General features: G+C 40.6%; 1 protein-coding gene across 10 annotated transcripts in view; it reads right to left on the reverse strand.

The window, feature by feature from the left end:
- FOXN3 (forkhead box N3) overlaps positions 1–22,575 on the reverse strand; it is a 207,322-nt gene that overhangs the window by 72,017 nt on the left and 112,730 nt on the right. For all 10 annotated transcript variants that reach the window (XM_030274834.4, XM_072930333.1, XM_030274833.4 and 7 more), the window contains one exon: positions 1,617–1,681. In XM_030274834.4, the coding sequence (XP_030130694.1) occupies positions 1,617–1,681 (65 nt within the window). The remainder of the gene's footprint in view (positions 1–1,616; positions 1,682–22,575) is intronic.

A 22,575-nucleotide genomic window follows, 5' to 3' on the forward strand; every position in this document is an offset into this window, starting at 1 on the left:
GAAGGCAGTCATCTCTTTTTTTCTATTCCTTTAATATGCTGAAAAGTTTTGGGCTTTTAGATTTTCCACCCCAACATGGAAGGCAGAAGAGAGCAGAGGAGAAAATGGTAGAGAACAGTGTATTCTTCTTTGTAGTGAGAAGGCTTTAAGCAACAACTGAGATAGGGAGGACTACAAAAACAACTGTTATTAATTCCTGGTATCTTGCATCTTAAGAAAAGGTATAAAATTCCTGCCATACAGACTTGACAGAGCAAGTTTACATTTTATCAATTCAGATTACAAAGACTACATAAGTGTAGATACTAATTTAGAATCAGAATTGTTGAAAAAGTGCAACAAATCAAGCTATTTCACAATAGTTATTTTTCCTTACAAAAAAATAAATTAAAATCTAGTTCTTCTCTTTAGGAAGGACTGTAAAGGTAGCACATCTATCTGATCAGACTAAAGCCAAAAGCAGCTAAATTCTACTATTTATACCAACTCCTAGTGCTAAGAAATAATCTGAATGTTTTACTGTATTTAAAATTCACTTGAACAAATCTCAGCATAGATATTAAATAGAGTTATGCAAATTCTTAGATATGTGCAAGGAATTAACTTGAAAAATATTCTCAGGTAAACCTCAGATGCTGGATTCCTTTGGCATGTAGAAGGTAATACTGCCTGACAATTAATTACTTGCCTGTGTGTCTCACAGTGAGTAAAGCTCCATTGTAGGTGATTTGCATAAATGCTCCTGAGAACATTATATAGCATTGTCTGTCAGAATAAAGACCAGAAAAGTCTTGTCACCAGGAGAATGAAAAAGAAACCGAGACAACTCATGGATAAATCCTTGCAAAGATCATAAAATGATCCTCAATGGTTTAAGTTACTTTGCACCATAGAGAAACACTTGCAGTCTGGGGACATAGCCTTCTGTGTTCCTAAGACACCTCCTTTAAGAGCGATGAACCCAATGGCAGAAATATAAACAGACACAGCAGTGAAAAACTATTTTAAGAAGTCTGGTAAAGTAGACTGAAAATTTTCAGCTATCAAAACTGCAGTCATATAGCCTCTGTATATATTGTCCATACACAGGAAGTTGTATTTAACACTGTTCTATGAAAACAAGCACTATTAACCATGGTAGCTTTCTTGAGACAAACACTCTGACACTGTTTCCCCCACTACATCATGGCTACCTACCTTCTGGTACTTTTTGCTATCAGCACCATTAAGGAGCGAAAAAAAAAGGATCTCTCCCAAAGAACAACCTCGTTTCATCCACAGAACTAAAAAGTGATGTTCCTGGAACATTTCCTTCTGGGCAGTCTTTATCCACACAAAGGGAAAAAACCAAAAAGCCACCCTTCACCATATATTACAGCAAGAAATTTAATTATCTGAGGAAAGAAAAAAAGCAGCAACTTTCACAGACTACACTCACTGTACGTGGTAAACCGTCATTTTCAAGGCACCAGATGCACAATAAAGGAGAAAGGGTAAAGGAAACAAAAAAACATTTGGTTATTTCTTGCCAGATGAGTATCAAAAAAGCTGAGCAATTTACAGAAGTTATTTCTCAAGAAGAACAGTTACTCCAAGATGCAGTATCTATTACCTACCTTGTAGAAGGGCTCCATTTCTCTTGAAAAAGGTGCTTCCTGGCCAAATGGGTGGACCTGATGTGCTAAAGGGAATAAGAAACAAGTGTAAAGAAAATCACATTTGCATTAGAAGTTGCAAGTATAAGTTACTATTTGCATGAATTTTGTTTTGTTCTTAAAGCTAATGTAACATCATGACACTTTTGCCTTCAAGCAAGGGTCTAATACTTCATGTTAAAAATAGGTTAATTTGATTCAAGATTGACATTTTCTTCACAAGGAAAAACCTCCTCAGCAGAGCACACACCCACACCCTCTTGGAGGAAGAGAGAAAAAAGCAATTTCAAATAAATAATAAAAAAACCTCAATTGAATATCAAAATTATTTACTGAATTCTAAGTACAGAAAAATGCATGCCCTTTTTCAAAGATACCTGCTAAAAACTCCAATGTTTTACAGCTTTCACTCAGCTGTGACAGTTTGCTGCCCCAGCTAATGTGTGTCCCCCCAGGACAGCCCTGGCAGACACGGGGCAGCTCCCACTGAGGCCCCTGGCATGCACAGGTCCCGCACCACCCACGGAACACAGCTCGACATCGTCCACCAGCACCACACCGACAAATTCGGCCTTTGCCGTGCGCTTGGTGACCGTGGCGGCTCCCGTGAGACCCTGTCAGGGCATGGCCACAGGGCCACCAAGTGCCTGGCAGGTGTCCATGCCTGCCTGAACCAAGGCCCTGCCCGGAGCTCAGACAGGGCCAGGCCCCACTTCTGCTTCACCTCCTGCTCACGCAGAGGCTGCCCGGAGGTGATGGCCTCCAAGAGGCCACTCCTATGACAAGTGCAGCTGAAGGCAACAACATTTCAAACACAGGAGGGGGAAGAGGAGGGAACACTGGTAGGATCATCTAAACCTTGTTTACTTTGATGCCTTGGAGCAGCTCCACAGAGCTGTGGGAAACAGAGTGTGGAGCATCTGCTCCAGCAGCCTGCGGTGCTAGTGAGAGGGGAGGGGAGGCTGTGGGGAAGCTTCCCTGCAGCCACCACCTCCTCTCCCAGTGGGAGGACTGAGGTGAAGTGACCCTGCTCCTGCCCTGGCCGCAGGAGGTGACGAGGCCAAGTTGTTATTCTACACCCCCCGCACCAGCACTGCGGGCATGGCCTGGGAGGAAAAGACAGGCACCCCACTCGAAGTGCACCATTTTGCCTCCACAGTGGGAACTTGTTGGGATCGGCCTCTGAGGACTCGGTCCCTGCCACCACCATTGGTCTCCCTCCTGTTTTCACTGGAATACAGTTATGAGACACAGTGATGAAAAAAGTGGCGAAAATGCAAATCCATGGTGGTGCTGAGCAGACGGTGCTAGCATGGAGGCTGCCAGAGGGAAAGGAGTGGTGGGGGGATGACCCCAACCCAGCTGAGCCCATTGACAGAAGCTGAAAGGAGCCCAGCCAAACCAAGCACAAAGGAGCGCGGCAGAATGGCTGGAAAGCAGCAGCAACCCTGGGGCTGACCTCCAGCACATCAGAGCCGTAGAAATGGCAGCACAGGCACCAGCAAGGAACCGAACCCAGTGGAGCAGCAGCACAACCCAACTTGGATGATCTAGCTTTTGGGAGGCTTGCTTGTCACTGTTTTCAGTTGTTTTGGGCTCGGTGGCAGAAAACACTACACACAGGAGCCCCCTCACCATCTTGCCTGTGTTCTCAACTACCACAGGAATGATCACCATACTGTTTTTGTCTGGGGAAGCCACATGGATACAACCTACAGGGTGCATCCACCATCTTGTTTTTGTTTCTAGTAGTGAATACCTTTATTATGGATAAAATAACTTCTTTCTTTGTATACTTCTGGCATTAATATTGTCGTTGTTGTTGTTGTGCATTTCTTATTCTATTGATTTTTGCTTTCAGTAAATTGCTATCTCAACCCATAGTCTCCACACTTGTCCCTCCCTTACCAGAAGGGGTGAAGGAAGGGAGAGTGGCTTATTTGGAGTCTAATTTGTTGCTGGTGTTACAAACCACCACACGCTTTTCCTAACAGCACTGCTGACTGCAGTCCAGGCGCACTCCTCCCTTCCCTATGGCACAGCTCATCCTCTCCATGGCCATCTGCAGGTTGTGCTGCCCAGAGCAGAAATGTCACCAGTACTCCCATTCCTGCTCTGTGGGCAATTCTCAGCAGGAGACACTGCCTGTAGGATTTAGATGATGGGTTCCAAGGGCTCGGGCACAGCGAGTATTTGAAAACCACAGTACCTGGGGGAAGTAACTATTTGTTGCAGCATTGTCAAGGCAGGTGGTGTAGACAGGCTGTCACAGAATCTTTCCTGTAGTCAGGAAACAGTTTCAAAATCCTCTACAGCTTGAAGACAATCAGGTGTTCCAATATGCTACACTTTTGCTGAGATTAGCATCATGAAACTGTGCTACCAATATATAAATAACTGCCCTATGCCCAAATTCAGGCACCATTTATAAGTAAGAGACTAAATATCCTTCAGTAAGATTGCTGTAAGGCACTCTGCATTTTTAAGGAGGTAATCCTTCCTCTATGTATGCAAAGTGAGAACCAAGCCCTACAATCCATTTCTACTCAAAGGCACTTTTGTCTCCTCTTGAGTTGACAACTGCTACAAAGAATGCAACAAAATGAAAATAGGTGCTGTCACTGACAGCATTAGCAAAGTTCTGTTAAAATGCCATATAGAAAACCACTTCTTCCACAATTATTCTGCAGACAGTCTTGTGCTAATATGTAAAAAAATCACCGTGTTAAAATAAGGACTGTATATAAATCCAAACCAATTATATGAATAATAAAAACCTTCAATACTCCTTAACAAAAAGGGGAATTGAGAGAGAGAGAGAAAACAAAATGACCAAAAAGAAGTTAAGTAGGTCTACATTCTAAGTGCTGGAGAGCACTGGGCATACACTTGTCTGAACACACGCTCACTTCATAGTGCTTAAGCAACCAATTGTTTGCATTCCTTATAGTAAGCATCCACTCTTCAGTGTAGCTCCTCAGCTCAAAGGAAGGTCAAGAGCTGTTGAGGGCATTCACACTCCTGTAGGATTCACTCCTGTAACATATGTTACGGTGTATCAGAGCCTGCATAATCTTTGGAACAGGATCCAGCAGGCTAAATAGAATGCCATAGCATTGTCTTGATACTGTAGAGATTTGGCAATCAGAAATCACAGTATGGTAACTATATGCCTTTCAAAAGCCCAAGAGGAAAAAAAGAGTGAAATTCTGAAATGACACTGCAAAAGAAATTCACTCCCAGGCTGTCATAAGTGGGTGGAAGAGGGTTAAAGAAAGGAGACAAAATAGACAAAATATCTCCACTAGAGAAACAAAGCCATAGTGATTCATCTTTTTTTTCCAATTTGAAAAAAGGCCCAGGGCTCTCATAAAAATCTCCATCTGATTCAGCACAAACCCACATCAGCTGAGAAAATTAACTGTGTCCTCCCAGGGAAGGAAGCTAAAGAATTAAAGCATGTAAATAATGTACTGCAGCAACTGTCAAGCCTTTTGAAACAACAAACTTTTGTGTTTGCATGGCTTTGCATAAGTTTACCTATGCCTGATCTGCATTGGGTAAATTTTTTTTTCTGTTCCCAAACTTTTGTATGTGAAGTCTCAGAAACTATTAATTATTAAAACATATTTCAAGTTGACAAATGACAGACTTGAACTATCTCTCACTTTCAAGTGTTTAAAACCTGCTTCCTCTCTGTTCCTGATTAAGAAACCATTTGAAGAAGTTCATTCTTTTAAAGATCATCAATAAAAACCCAAATAATTTGGTCCATCTCAGGCATTTTTTCAAAAAAGTTGTTTCTTCAGTGTAGCCTGTAAGCTACAAGAGAAGAATGGCTGGTTCTCATACAGAAGCAACAGTATATTCTGCCTTTAGGCAAAAAAAAAAAAAAAAAAAAAAAAAAATCTGGGTCTATGATTTTCTTTTGTAATGAATACCTGATATAAAATTAATATTTATGCCATTAGCATTATTGATAGAAGAGTTTTACCCCAAATTTACCAACTAAACACACTGACTAAAGTAATACCTTTTGGAAGAAAAGCAGTAAGTAGTTTGAACTCTTACCTCACTATGAAGAAACTTGGGGCCTAATACATTTTTGCTTTGGACATGTTTGTACTGTCCTAACTCTGAGAAGCAGACCAGCACAGGGCACTTGCATGAGTGGGTGGAAGATGGACCTTGATCAACCATAGTAAGCTGAGATTTCAAGCAAACATATGGAAAGAAAAATTCAGACGTGTGAAACATCAACAGCAACATGCCAAGATACCACAGGTTTGATTTTCAGAAAATACTATAGTTTGAAGTATACACTCACTCAGCCAACAGGATATCCAGGCTGCAACAGTATTTGCAGTGAATGCATAACACAGGATCCAGGGGTACAAGCCCAGAGGCATCCACATCCACCTCTCTCCAAAGCACAGTCATTGACACTGCGGCATTTGTGCACCACCACAGGGAGCAAATGAAGTATTCACAGCCTGCTGAACCTCTGTCTTGAGAGAACTGATGGAGGATGGTGCTTAACCCCGAAGAAGAAGAACTGGGAGCCACCTCTGATCAAAGCCCACCATTCCCATTGATGTGCTAGCAATTTTTAATATCAAATGAGACTTGATTCTTGATTTCCACTCAAGGCAAGCAATGAACCGTTCTTTCTCTGAAGACACAACCAGCAGGAAACTTTGTTGTGCCATTGGGTCCCACGTATGGGAAGCTTCTTGACTTCAGGGATTTTTCTGAGGAAAGGCTTTCTATAGGAAAATGTTGTTTTGCTGAAATCTAAAACATTCTAGAAGAATGTGTCTATTTGAATACTGTTTCTGCTGGAAACCAGGCCAATATGAAGACTGTCCAGCCAGTGAGGGTTCATGGCAGCTGGCCAGCCCAACCAGGAACTCCAAGGGCATACAGAAGCAATAACGTGTGTGAGCCCCCCAATTAATTATTTCTATCAAAACGTATGGCGGACATTTATAAAAATCTTCAAAAGGTGCACAGGCTTGAGGAAACTTTAAAAAAGGAAATATAAATCCTTTGTCTTCTGGAATTCACATTAGAGCAAGGAGACTACAGTCTTGAAGCCAAGCACTAAAAAAAGCAAGAGTAAGAATTCTCTTGCATAGTTGCAGTATTTCACAACCATGCCAAAAGCTCTCACAGGGCTCTTTGTCAGAGAGGCTTGATAAATAAATTTTAAAAACCCAAACAACTAAAAATTCAAACCAAATTCAATTCTGCGGCACTACACACCACAATTAAGGGATTATGAAAACACAGAATCCAGGCAGTAAATACAGGCCAATGCCTATGTTACTAAATATGTCCACAGAGTAATGGTAAAGCAGGAAGACACAGTAAGAGGGGAAAGCAAACATACAGGCCAACACTAGCCCCTGAACACACATTTCAAAGGCCTTCAAAGCTGATACTTATTAGCCCAATGAAGGACAGCTCAGTGGAGGGGAAGGGAAATCCACACACACACACTTTAGCCCACTGTGGCCAAGAGGAGGTGGAATTAGTTGCTGGCTGGTACCAAAGTACATCCTGGCTTTCAGGAAATCCTGGACTACAGGGCAGGACGGCTCGGTAAAGGACAGAAATATGAGCAGTGTCAGCCGTAAGCTGACAAGCTGTGGCAAACAAAATATCCAACTCAGTCTGCAGTAAGCAAACAGCTGCTAGACCACAACAGGCAGCAAGGAAACAGAGGATGTCCTCTCCAGCCCTTACCAGCAGCAAAAATGGGAACAAGAAAAGATGATTGACTGAACTGCCTCTACAGCTTGACCCAATACACTGCAACTATCCCCCTTTGCCCTGGGGGCAATACCAGCTCTGAGGACAGCTATATAATTGAAAATTTCTGGGAACAGGAGCTGCCACTACCAGGTGAAGGGAAAGAAAGCATTGCTGTATCTATGCTGTAAGTATTCCATTAACAACCATCCACAGTGCAAAATGCTTCTCCTTCCAAGTCTCACCAACTCCTCTGACAAAGAGTGAACAGAAGGAAATGTCAAGAACACCAAACCTAGAAGCAATAAATAATTTTGTCAAAGAGTAACGAATGAAGTATCTTGCAGGCTTAGAAACCCAGCTCCAAAAGTTTCTGAGAAGCAACTAAATCACAGTTAGTCTTATGTTCAAGTTCCTGATAACAATAGTTGTAGGGGCCTTATCTGGATGGAGCCCATTAAACCTTGTATCTGGAGGCAGCAGGGAATGATGCTCTTGACAAGCACATTCAGCTCCCAATGCCAGCAGAGTGCAGACTGCTACTGTAAGGTGTATAAATGGTTGTCCAACTAAGCTGGAAGACTTTGGTTTTTACCATTACTTGAGAAGTAACTGCTGAAACTGAGGAAAAAAGGTTAAGTATGTTTTTGTGGGAATTCAGCATTCCTTCATGCTGGAAGATGAATAGTATTTCCTTTATGGCTATCACCCTGTGTAAGGCATAGGAAATGTTCCCAACTACAGTGGTGAGCAGCCTTCTTGGCTCCTGTGCTGAACAAATGTGGTCTGCAGAGTGGTGTTGAATGGCACAGGAGGAGGTCACTTGGTCCAAACCACACCGCCATGAGCTTGTAGAGGGAACACAAGACAGACAGTAGCTCCTTCTGATTGATGTCTCTTGTAACACTTTGTCAGCTCCTTACTGCTTGCACTGGAGACCTCACATCCTTCCACTGTTTTATCAGCTTCCTTTTCTACACTCAGTTTTAATGCAATTACTGCATGGGGGCGAACCACACTACTGCACTACAAAGAGAGTAATTCTCTCCATCTAGGTATATAACCATAGTTGATTTAATGAATTGATCACTGCCATTTTACCTGTCGAGCAATACAGAAGTATCCACATACTGCTGGACCTGTAATACTTGTGTTTTGCTAATGAGGCAAAGAAAAAGTCGAATCCTTGCCAGCAGCTTGCTGGCAGTTAATACCACAACTAGCCATCACTCAGCAACAAAACAAGCAAGCTTCCTCTCCAAGCAAAGCAAAAAACCCTCTTCTAACCTGGGCCAATACATAAAAATAACCTTGAAGACTGGTGATAAGGTATTTCCTGACTTCAATGAAAACTGATTAATACTTTAGAGATTTTAAATATACAAACCCATTACTCCATCCTCTCAAATTTTCTATAACTGACAAAACATTACTGTTAAAGAGATTTACAAATTCACAATACAGATTTTTAATTTATGACTGCTAACCTAATATTCTGGCAATGCTTCTCTTTTCTCTGTAATTCCCTCTTTAACTGTCTCTCAGTATCTCTCACTTACTGCAACATGTGTGATCGAGACTTTAAGCTCCTAGATGAAGTCTTTCCTGGTTTCTCTAGGGTGTCTAACACATTTTCAAGTGAACAATAACATTTTGATCCCTTGCGAACTCTAAATGAGTTTTCTATATGACACAACTGACAGAAGGATTACATCTAAATTTCATTAAAGACTAAAGAAAAGTTGCTCATGAAAACCACTCATAAACAAAATGCCTGGAAATATAATTTAATGTTTTTTGAAAGATGAAGTAGAAAGTTGGTCAAATTCTTTACATTCTCCAAATAGCCAAAGCCATTCTCCTGCCACGGTCTTCACTTACGCAACTAAGCAAGAACATGACGGGGGGGGGGGGGGGGGGGGGGGGGGCTGGGGGCACGCGCCCAGATTAAAAAAAGTTAAAAGAATACTTCTCAAATTTCCAAAATCAGGGATAAAAATTGTAATTCCTAATTTCAATAAAAACATGTCATGTGTCCTTTGGAGCCCATCAATGACTCAGCTGTGGTGCTAAAAAGGCCCCTCTCACTGCTGGTGCGATATACGAAGCCTTCTTCTCCCTGTGTGAGACTCTAGCCTTTGGCCACAATGTTGGTCTTTGCTGAGAGCTGAATATTATATATTTATGGACAACAACATAGGATTTGTCTAAATAAATGAAAATATCGCAATTTCTACAGAGTAGTTGTTTAAAGAGAGATAGCTATTTGAGGTACACCAGCCTCACAGTGCAAAATGAAAATCTTTCATTAATCTGTGCTTAAATATTTTAAGATGTATTTTGTGAACACAAGGTAATTCTAGGCTGATTACTGAAACAGGAGAAAGTCCAGATATATTTGAAAATTCATGGTGAGGAAACTGTCCCATGTTACTTTTAATTAAAAAGATTTGTCTCCATTGGGAATTGTGAGAGACTGCCTATCAGCCTCCAGTTCTAATTCTGCCTCTACCACTGAAATCACACAGTGACTCCAGGCAAGTAATTTCATCCTTTCTGTCTGAGTTTTATTTTTCTTCTTTTGTATTAAAAAGAGGCTTACTGACACAAGACTGTATATCTCTGGAAGGAATAAAGAATTGTTAAGAACACAATAGGTGAGGGAATAGTCTTTTGAAGTGCATGTAGTTAAGGAAGGACCAACACAGTTCGCTTCTAGAGCACAGCTATTTGTTCCCACTTACTTCCCTTATTTCAAAGTAAGGAAAAATACAAGGTTACTTCACTTGCTAAAGTGCTGTTTTTCTCTCAACTGCTATTAAATGGTTCCTAGACTACCACTGGATGAATAACTGGTAGTTGTCATGCAGAGCAAACTTTGGAGTTACCTAAACTTGCTCCTGTGCTACAGAGCGTGCCTGTGCCAGCAAGCAGGAACCACAAGTCAGTGCCCTGAAGCCCAGATGAATAGAATATTCCTTTTACAGACAGCCACTGGCCTCTGAGACTACAGAGAACTGTTGCCTCTTTTGGGTCAGCATTAAACGCTGACCTGGCAAACAGGGAGAAGTTTGAGTCTCCTTCATTTGACAAAATCAGACATGGAGCACTTCCGTTTTCTGTTTCCATTTGCTGCAAAACAAGTGGGAACGAAGAGGTTAATTTCTGGTTTGGTTTCACTTGCCTAAAACTGCACTGGAAAAACTTCCTGAATCTCAGGTTCTGGAAAACAAATGAGTTCTAGTCACTGTCTATACCTAAGGCCCACCTTAACTTTAAACCTAATGTTTAAGAGTCTGCTCGGATAGTTAATGCCACAGCACAGACAAAGTTCTAGACTCCACACTGACCACCTGAACAACCGAACTGCAGTGAAACTGCAGAGCTATTAGCCAGGCACAACAGTAATGCTCTTCTAAAAGAAGGACTCTCCCAAATCAAAACTGATTAAGTTTTTTAAAAGCCCAGGGTCATAAAACTGACTACTGACTACATAAAACTGTTACTCTAGTCCTGAATTTTCCATTTATTATCTTGCAGAATTTCAAACCAGCTTTGCTGATTGACCTACCTGGATTTCAGAAATATTTCCTACATGAGACTTTCAGTCACATCCCTAACCATTGCTTAACCATGGCCCGTCAGTCAACTGGACTTGAGAGTGACAATAGGCACATCCCAGGTGAATGCTTGTCACCCGTTCCTGAGAACACCCCACTTGTCTGTTTTAAAGACACCAATGTACCTTGAAAGTGCACGAAGTTATAAATGTGCATATGCAAAAGGGAAAATCTGATGTCAAATGAAACAGAAATAGATGGGAAAAGGGAGGTGAGGCCTTAAAGTTGTGTGTGCGTGTGCTCCGCCAACTGCTGCATGTTGCTTGCTGAAATTCTTGTTTTTCTGGAATTGTGTGATTCCCTATTTCACCAATTTAAGAACTAAGGGGAACTTAAAACTAAGCATGACCCACAGGCTGCTGCCAGTATGAACTCCCTCTCCAATACTTGCTCAAAGCCAAGGCGCTTACCAGCTGAAATTTTCCATACTTGGTCTTTCTCATTAATCTTGAATGAATGTGGTTCAGATGATTCAGAACTAATCTGGCTTCTGGAATTAGAGCAGCAGAGAACAAACGAATGTTTAACCTCTCCCCTGGAACATTTAACCTCTCCCAGATGCTAAGGGTACTTTTCTCTGGGAAGCTTAATGTGCTTATAGGAACTGCAACACTGCTACAGAGGAGGTTGCAGAGATTTGTACTCACTGGGCCATACACAAAAGTGTTTGATGCACATGTCAGAAAGTTATGTAAAAGCAGAAAATACAATGACGATGATGACGACAACAAGAGTATCAAAACAGAAGTACTCTCATATTTGAAAAGCCCCAATTATGTATTTCATTATCTCAATTCTACATCTTCATGCGTATCTATTAAATGAGTCCAGCATTCATGGTAATACCCTTATTTCCCAGAAGCCTGAGCTAAGGACCATACTGCACAGCATGCAAGGTGCTCAAAAGATAAATGACAGATTGTTTGTTGATGCTAACACCAACACAAAAGTTTAATGCATAAATAATGTGTTATCCTTAGAGATACATTTTTAGAAATAAACTGCTAGGGCATAAAAAATTGAGTATCAAAATGTGTCCGTTTTTACTCATTCATACTCCCAAGATTATTTCTTTTGAAGAACTGAGAGCTGTATTTTAGGGATGGGGAGAGACATCCCAATACATACACAAAAAATCCTACAACATCCAACAACAGGCTGTCTCATCCTGGGGTCTGGGTCTACAGATTCAACAAAATATAGCATTTTTTGTACTCAGAAGCATTGTAGAGACACCATCTATATCAAGTCTCCCACCCACAGAGCTACAGAGAAATAATTTCCATTCAGAGAAAGGAAAACATACACACAGAGGTAAAAAGGTACCTCCAAAAACACCCAGTAAACAGTGGCAGAGCAGGACCAGCCCCCAGACACTCCCCTCAGGTCTGAGGGCCCTCCTGACAACCTACAACCCACACTGCTGTTGCCAGGGCTCCTCATCACTGACTGACATCAACTGCACCTAACAACAGCTCAGATTTCTCCTGAAGTTATCCCAAATGTTTTAGGTTGGCTGCAGAGGAAATTAAAAGCCAAATTCTAATATGCTCTCCACTTTTACAATAAATGTAAAGCAAATGGCGTAAGTTTGACCAAATTCTATCTTATCAGCTCAGTCCAGTCAGGAGAAGGTGAAATTTTTCCACTTACTCTTGAGAACTCTTCAACTCAACAAGGCCTCAAATTTAAGTTGCAGAAAAGATGAGACCTCATGGGTATCTACACTACAGAAGTCCCTTCGCCCCCTACAGCCTCTGCCAAAATGAAGAACCCCACTGATCTGTGGCTGGGAAATGTGTGTGATTTGGACTTCCCTGGCCTCTGAAACAAGAGCACTCCTAGCTAATTTTACAGGGGCAATAACCACAGCACCCAACTTCAAAGCAGAGGTATGAAATAAAGAATTTCATATGTTCTGCACACCTAACTGTAGACAAATACTCAGAGGACTTAATTTTGACTCATTTTAGCCACTTTCATTTAACAGAAAAATAAACCTCCCACCGGTAATGGGAAATAAAATCCAGTGTGCATCTTTATCCCTAATCCTCACCTTTATGAACAGCTATTCAGCCTGTTGAGAATACTAACATTGTACTTAATAATATTCTAATAAATCTCTCAAGTTACAATATTATCTACATGAATGAAGAAACTCAGTGAGGAAAAGAAAAGCTGACCTTCACAGACTTTACAGTGAGAAGTCTCTCTTCTACCTTTAGGCCAGCAATTTCTCATATGACTGAAGAAGCTGTATTGCTAAAAAGGAGACTACTTTTCCCAAAATTGTCTTAAAACATTTGTCATTTCAACAAATCTCATCTTCCCCAGTGGAATCCATGATGTGGTCTGTTTCCCTCTGCTGCTTCTCCTGAGCTGTTTGTACAGAAGTTGAATGGACTCAGTAAGACAAGGCTTTAACACTGCTCTTCACTTGAGGATTTGCAGTAGAACGCAGAGGTGTAGGAATAAAGGATATATGAAGAAGGTGAGGTTTTACAATTGCTTTTGCAATGAGATACTTGTTTCTACATTTCTGTTTTATCTGCTGCGACTCTATGTGGTGAAGGTTGAAAAAAATCATTACGAACATGAAAAAAAACACAGAAATGTCACAAATATCAGAGTTTCTTTTTTCTGCATAGTGTATCTTTATATCAGTTTGTTAGCAACCTTGTGTCAAAACACAACACCATAGAGGGAGAGTCTAGGCCATCTACTCTTTCTTGATAAAGCCCAAGAAAGTTACAGAATAAACCCAAATATGGCAATTCAGCAATCCTCAGTGCCCCTCCCTTAATAGCTCTGGTTTAGCAGCCAGTGGATAAGACCATAAGTTCTCAACAAACCAAGAGGTTCTGGGAGATCCATCAGCTCATGGGCAACCCCAAAATCAGTGGTATTTCACTAATGAAGAGCACAATCTTTGGAGGGACTAAAAGGAGCTGCTAAAATGGGCATGCTTACCTATCAGATACTATGTAATTCTTCTTTCAGTTGAATTGGTATCTGCCATGCAGTTGAAAAATACCCTTATTAATATTAACTAGAAAAAATATGTTCAAGAATGTATATGCACTCTCTCTGTGTAATTAATCCCTGGAGTAAAGCTGTTCCTTGGATCACCTCAAGTACAGAAAATCAGTGAGCCAGATTACAGGAAACAATTACTCATGGTACATTGGTGTTTAGAAAGAGACAGTGACACCCTGACATCCCCAGACAGTATTTGAGCCCTCTAAAGCTGCAGATCACAGGAAGTATCAAACTATGCTCTTCAAACATCAGATGATGCAAGCTTGTTCATTCTAGTGAGATGATACTAAATCAGTCATAAAATGATTCAGACACAATCTCTTAAACATTTAAGAGACAATTTATAAAAATATCTGTTTACTATGACAAATTAAGCAGAAATATTTTCTTCATGTGTCAACTGTAAATTCTGATAAATCAAGGAAGGAAAAAATGGAACAAATTACTTTGCCAAATCACTCCAGTTAATTCTCACGTTGGTGGTTTCACTGATAGTTAAATCTTTTTTATAATGTTATGTACAGAACACCACTGAATTTTCCAGCCAACACACAAAGGGCTAATAGTAAATAAATACTCATGAACTGGAAAGCAGCAAGCTCAGCCATTTGCAGGGCTGAATCACCCAGATAGCTGCCTCTGCTAAATGTGGCCAATACACCTTCAGCTCACAGTTCAACTGGGACATGCTCAAGCAACAACTCCTTTTTGGAAATCCCTGAACCTAAATTTCAGATCACAGACAAACATGACTCAAAGCAAAGCAGCCTTGGATACCTTCAGCAGAAATTGCTGTCATCTCATTCCATTCTTAACCCTTTTGAAACCATTTTTCTGTCCTATACCTAAGAGGACCTGCCACTCTGTTGTCATTACCAATCCCTGTTTATAAAACATCTCCTCCTCCACATTAGCTCCTCTGCTGAATCTGTTTTTGGGTTTTATTATTGTCTTCATTCTGTTTCAGAAATCTTACAGCTCATTTGTACAGCCCTTAGCATCTCAGCATGGGATAACTTCACAACTAAATCTTATTAAAGCTATTCACATAATTCCTATGGACAGGACAAGAGCCTGTGCTTCTTCATTAGCTTGTGTGGAAACTCAGCTGACAGGTTTGTCTCTCAAGTCTCCTCCTCTTTTATTAGAGGGAATCTAGGTAGACTAACTTGTGAAGACTAGAAAGCAGCAACTGAGATTCACTAGGTTATGCAAGAAATATAATGGAATAAAAACAAAATGGACAAAAATTTAGCGTTTAACAATGACTCTGGATGGGAACTAAGATACTTGGTTATAAACAAGTCCAAAGATGACACGTCAGCTCAAAGAAAGATATGCAGAATGCACTATAATTTAATGGCTTTGTCTAGAGATAAAGGGTCCCTTCTTTTGAAGGAAAGGTTACTCTCTCTGTTCCCCATACAACCCAATTTGCCCATTATTCAGGCTACAGTAGCCTGAGTGGCAAGATGATGCTTGCTAACCTTTCAGTGCCACACTGTAAAACATAAGCATTGAACTTCGAGGTCTTTTGAAACCTTAATGATTCTATTACTTGCCTATGAAAGTAGTTTTAACAAAGGCTTATGTGAAATGCAGAAGGGAAATCAAGAACATGGCAGAACTCATTACACCTTCATGATGAGATATTTCCCGTACTTGATGGCACAGTGAACTGAAAGCAAAGGTTTCAAGCCTGCCTGCATAGGTATTTTGCACTAAGTTCCACTGATAAAGTAAAGAAAGAAAAAAGCTGATAATACATAATAGCTGTCTGTTCCCTACACAACTGTTGACCCTAAGCCACCCCAGGAGAAACAGCTTCTTGGGAAAGGCAGAAGTGTCACTATTTCACACAGTCTTGCATGAATAGACTTGCATCAAAACATTTCCTATAAAGTTCACAACATCTGTAATTTTTTTGTTTGGTAATTCCCCCTTTTGTAATTCTTCTGAGGGAGAGGAAGAGGGAAGACCTCTCTTTCTGCTGTCTCCAAGCAAGCTCCAGTCTTCAGTCCCAGACCATGATGGTGTTACATGAGTGTGTATTGTGGTCTCTTCAACAGGGCAGCAAGGCTTAGTGCCTGCTTCCCTCTCCAAGGAAGAGAACCATGTTCACCACTATGGCATTGACCGGAGACGATGCTTTTAATTGAAGTAGGAACTGCCTGATCTGCATCTTTGAGTAGCCAACAAACAAAAACTGGCACTGAAAATTATCTGTAGGATGGGTCATGAAAGGGTGACTTCAGTGCCAGTTTCATAGTAACCACCAGGGAAAAAAGCTTCCCCAAAGGAAAAGAGGGAGTTCAATCTGCCTCCTTTTCTTGGCTTCCCTTTTAAAGAATACAAATAAGCTTCCTGAAAAACAACAGGCCTTTTGATGAGGTAATAGCTTTCCTCCATGTTTTTGTTTGTTTGTTGAAAACACTTGGATTTCACAGGAAGCAGTAACAAACACAACCGGGGATCAACTTTGTTAAAGAACCTTAAAAATCAACAGGACACACATCTCTTGCTTCAGCCACTAAACTGGATTGTCTCACTGGCTTGAGCAAAACTGCTGAATTATTTCCCTAACAAAAGAAAGGCGCTTTTAGGTCTTATAATCTCATTTCAAATCCTTTTACTCACTCCCTTCTCTTTTTGGCCTTGAAATTGCAATCCTCTTTCAGGACTAATCTCAGGACTAATTGGTGCCAGCACTCCGGTTTCTCCTGCCATTTTGTCCCCTCCCTATCGCATTGTTCAGGTGCTGTAAAGGACAGCAGGCCAGGGTTCAGTGGCCCTGTAATGAGTCTGTTCCTACAGACTAACTGTTAATAATTAGCAGGAAGCATTTTGTCTTTAAATTGCACAGCATGAGCAGCACAATTTCACAGAGCCACAGAATTGCTTCACTGTTGCTCATGATGCTCCCCAAGTTTGTAGGTGATGTGCTGGCTGGAGGGCAGAGTGCAGAGGGCCAAGCCTCCCAGCTGGGCACCCAGGGTGGCACAGGCAGTGCCAGCCCCTCCAGAGCCACCCGTGGCAGGAAGGAAGCAAACGAGGAGCACCCTGCACACATCACCTACAGCAGCTGCCAAGGAAAGCATCAGCGTGATGGGACTGAGCTGGTGTGGTGAACGGAGTGTCTGTGCTTAAGAAATATTCCAGAATATAATTCCCTGAAGAATAACAAGTAAAGAGGAGATTTAAGAAAGCCTGCTATTTTTCAGCTCATGCTTGTATTTGCAGGTAGTGCCAAAAAGGAACAATTACTCTTCTTACCAAGGGAATAGCAGTGTTGACCATTTTCCATTTTCTGAAATTTTCTCAGACATGCAGCAGACTTGGAAGCAAAATTAGTTTCTGTATTTGGAAACTTCAATCTAGGAAGTGCATTAAAACAAAACCATAAAAAAACTGTTTCCAATGGATGTTCATTTCCAGCAAACCTAAGGCTAACCTTGAGTTTTGATTTAGGTAAAATAAGCCAAAAGCTTCTGATGTTTTCAAAGCTTCAGAAGCTTTCTTTGTTCACCAAGTGTACACATGAAGTTTTGACATTTTGATATTGTATAGTGCCTTCTACCATCCTGAAGCTGAAGGTCAACACAAGAAACTCCATCTGAGATACACAGTGCTTCCATCGTGCCCCCAGCAGTGCTCTGGAGTTTAACCACAGCTGGGATTAAATCCACACTCCTATTCACTACTGTCTTCAGCCATGTTATGTTATGAAGAATAGATTAGCATCAAAAAAGGAAAACGATACAACCTGCTTTACTCTCCTGAAAGATAAACGCTTCTTGTGGAGCATCAGGGAGAGACAAGCTGTCAGACGTTGAGACTCCTGCAGAAGTCAACACACAAGAAACTCGAGTCTCACTAGATTTAGGGAATCTACATTACTGCAAAGAGACAGCAACAAATATATGTGTGTAGATAGGAATGCTCAGCCAGCATCTCACTACCACTGGAGAAGAAAGCAGTTTTTCACTGCAAGAACCTTCTTGAATGGTGTGGGTATATAACTTCTACACAATATGAACACACAGTTTATCTCCTGTCATAGAAATTGATAGCAAGTATGAACACAGAGCTAAACTTATTACTGCTGATTTTTCTTCATTTGTACCACAGCTTGAGGTCAGGTGGTGTCTCAGTGGCTCAGTTTAGATGGATAATAAGTTAAGGGCAGTAAGTAAATTCTTCACATACTACCATTCTTGGAATGCTAGATTCTCCCACCACACTAAAGCAGCCACAATGCAACACTTTGCTAAGGAATTTATATTATAGATCAGCTGGAATAAAAGCATTTAAATTTTCCATGTCTTGAAAATGCAGTTTGCAAATGTGCTCAGGATCCAACATTTTTTTCTGTTTGCTTTCATGTCACAAATTTCAGACTAAGGGCTCTCCTCAGGTCATCCAATTCAGCTTCCTGCCAGCAGAAAACTCTTTCCTATAGTCAATTTTCTAGAATTTCATTGAGTCTGCTTTTCAACACTCTACCAGACGGATTTCAGACAATCTCCTTTAAGGAACTAATTCAGTCTAGTAAGTTCATCATTTGTACCTGTGTCACCCTGTTCTTTTGAGAGCTTTAAAGTTCTTCTTAAAGTTTTCCTTCTGATTTTTACATATTTCTTCGGAATTTTCTAACATTGTTCATGTAAATAGTAATTGTTTTGCATTCTTCTTTGTGGGTGGAGAGAATTGATAGACTGTTGGTTTGACCAGTGTGGTTGGAGAGGTGGTAATTTCACCCTCGCTATCCCTTTTGCTATTCTATATGTAGTCGAGTCAGAAAATAAAATCCTCACTTTTAGTTCTTTTATTCCCTCTTTTGCATCTGGCATCCATGAGTAAATTATTTAATGTCACAGTGTAACATATCTGGTCAATGACCAAGGAAAGATAATCCAGGGTTTGTGTACTTGTCTCTTCATATGCTATTAAAATAAGAAGTTTTCCATCCTAGTGTCAAAATTTGTTCACAGCAGCAATACAACAGCAGCAGAGAGACATCTCCATAAAAATCAAGCAATTATGTCTACAGAGAGATATTAGTAACGTGTTCATGGCATGAAAGCAACCTCCCTTTTCTACAGTGCAGTTTGGACCCTGGTAATCAGAAGATAGCAAGGAAGACCAGTTCCTGTTTGCAAGTCCCCTCTCTTCAGGTCAGAGTCCCTGGGGTAGTGTTTGCCTGCTTCAAAGCACTCCAAATGCCTGTGCCAGGCTGCTGCACTGCTACTGCGTTAGAACACCAGGCTGAAAGGTGCAGCAGAATGCCAAGCTGTGCCTTGCAAATTACCCTTTTTCACCAAGCTTGTGAGCACTGAGGAATCATGAAGCTGAGGCAATGCATTTTTTCCCCTGCTTTACCTGGTACTGGAAGAATTTTCTATAGCATTGAAGTGACTTGAAAAGTCAGGTTTGCAAGTCAAGAAACCTTTAAGGCAGGTTTGTAGCACACACTCACCAGATTATAACAGAGTCAATACTAACTAAGCACAGTGATGCCTCCATGCTCTTCTGGAGAGAATCGCCTCTGGGAGCCAAGTACCATAAATTTACTAGCATGGCACTGTGCCACTGTACCAGTAAGATTATGGCTCAATGATGGGTTTTCACTGCTAGGAATGCTTTAAGAAAGCCCCTGTCCTTGACAAGCCCAAATACCTTAAGAAAACCCCACAACAAACCACCAGCACAACTACTCAAGTGTCTTCACCAGCACAAATAAGAGGGTAATTTCCTATTCTAAAGGGCAGCAAAAGCATCTTAAAATGACTTTACAAAGAAAACACACAAAAAATACCCCAACAAACCTCCAAATCAAAGCCCCAAAGCAACCCTCTACTGAACAAGCAGGTGATAATGCTCCAAGGGTCTTTAAAGCCTAACACAAACCAAACTCCTAAAGCTCTTGCTCCATGTAATTACAAAATATAGGGCTCATCAATACAAACTGCCCTATTTTGAAAGCAGAGTTTTGACAGTCCACACGGTGACAGAAAAAGACAAGCTCTAAGACTTCCAGGATAAATTTCCAGCTTCTTTTTCCCCCCAAATCTGACCCAAGTCTACTTCTACATATGAAGGCAAAAGCAGCAAAGTGCACTTAATAATCAAAAGATCTACATTGCTTTAGCAATATAGCTGACTGTGGCTCTTAAACTATCATGGAATAAATGTGTTTGTATAAAGCCTTCCTTTTACATTATATTATACTTGCAAGTTGCAAAATAAAAACTGGCTACTCCAGAAGCTTTGTTTGTTATTAATTCCCTTAAGTTTAAAAAATTATTTCATTCAAATTAATTGTTTTATTTATTTTTTTAATCTCATGAGAAAAATGGTCTTCATCTTTCATATGCAAAACAGCTACAGAGAGAGTAATTTTTTATATAGAGAAGGAACTCCAATTAATAGAGATCTTAAATACGTGGGGAGCTGTTATGAATTTTGCCATTATTAGACAGCTGCCTGAAAAAAAAAACAACTTTTCAGGAAAGTTACATAATTAAAAGTAACCCAATTCTTTTTTGTTTGTATTTTTTCTCCATCTGCTTATCCAGATTAAATAGAATAATTAATGAAAACCAAATGATGTCAAATTTGCTAAATTTACATTTCTCTTTCATACTTTATCATAGACTTTTACTGGACCTGCATCCTGCACTTCCATCAGTTATGAATTCCCAATGCTCCATGGACATTTGAAAGTGTTGTTAATTTTGAATAACCCAACCTTAAGTATCTGCATTACTATGCAATTCATTTTTTCTAATTCCATATATTCTGTCTTAAACAAACACCACCCTCACCACCATCACAATAGACTAAACCACAGAATTCTACACACTTCTAAATACTGATGTGGAAGTGCAAAAAAGAGAGTTTGTTCTGAGCATCTTAGCTTTTCAAAATAACCTGAGGAAAGTCTCCACCAAGCCTGTAACCACTGTTTAAACAGAATTTCTTTTGGAAGGATATATAATGGAATTGTGATAAAAATAGTTACAGGAAAAAAAAGCAGTGAGAGGCGTAGAGCTCTGCAATATTTATATCACCCAGGCAGACAACACAGAGAACCCATCAGTGAGGTTAAAAACTGCAGCACAGATAACAACTGACAACAGCAGTCAGGTATAAGGGGCTGTAAGAACAAATGCAAAACCCTACCAGCTGCATAAAATTGGACACTGACTACTACCTTTAAAAGTGGCAGAATAATAAATTACAGTTATTCAACTTTTACAAATAAAGTCCACGTAGTCCTGATTCTAATACCAAAAATATGTCATACAAGCTAATGAAAGAAAAATTGAACAAGTGCACGCATGCTGCAGCAAGCCAAGAAAGAAATACATTTACAATTGTATTAGCAAGACCCACCGGCTGTGCTATCTCAGATGCTTTAAGAGGAGAGCAATAAAAAATTACCATACATAACTGCACCGTTCATATGAGCTGACAGAGTGAGTACTGGCAATTAACAGGAGGAGACTGTCAACAAAGCAGGAATGAGTCAGGATGAAAAGAAAGGAAAGCTCTTTTACAAAGCTCTGATCCACACTCATCTGGGCTGGCCAACCTCTTCAGTCATTTGCTTTTACAAAGCAATAAAGGATCTTAACACATGGAGGTGGAAACTGTGCTCCCCTGTAAACAGATACACAGGTGTATGTGACAATCCAAACAACCTCATCCCACGGAGAGAGCTGGGCTGCAGCCCTATCCATGCTCCTCTTCTGGTATCTCCAAGTTATTCATCAACAACATGAAATTCCCGAACGTGTTTGCCAGTCAAACTGCTGGCACAAATCCACTTCAGATCAGTTGTCTCAAACAATTCTCCTATCACTGTTCTCTGAGTATTTGCTCTTTTGTAATGAAAATAGGTCACCTGCCCTAAACAGTACATTTTTGTTTCTAAGTGCAAGAGAGAACAGGTTCCCTGGCAGCCAGGCTGTCTTTTGACATAAAAAGTACACTGCAGTATATACACATCTGTGCACTGAAACCCCCAGAGATCTGCACATTTATTACTAAAGCCATCTGCAGTCAGATGGAAAGAAGCCTCCCTCAGACACAACATAGGAAATCTTATCAAAAGTAGAACAACACGAAACCCACCAAACTGGATGAAACCCACAGCCTGTTTAGTCCAGGGTTTCTATGACCTAATGCCAAAGATGAAGAAAGTGGAAGAGCAACATAACATAGCACAGTAAATTTGTGCTTGCTTCTACAGCCCATGTGGACTTGAAGTACTGGAGAGATTGATTTAAATGTAAAAATCCCACAAGGACTGGAATCTTCTAGATGCACTTGTATTAGCTGTGGACATAGTAATTAAACAAAATTCCACCCTTTGTGGGATTATCACTTAATCATTAGCCTCAACATTCTCCTGTGGTAGGCACTAAAGTTCCACTAAGTAATTTACAGCCTGACCCTAAGCCTCCAATCCCCACTCTTTAAACCAGTAGCAAAACAAACAAACA

Source organism: Taeniopygia guttata, chromosome 5 (assembly GCF_048771995.1).
Source record: "Taeniopygia guttata chromosome 5, bTaeGut7.mat, whole genome shotgun sequence".
In the NCBI taxonomy this organism is placed as follows: Eukaryota; Metazoa; Chordata; class Aves; order Passeriformes; family Estrildidae; genus Taeniopygia; species Taeniopygia guttata.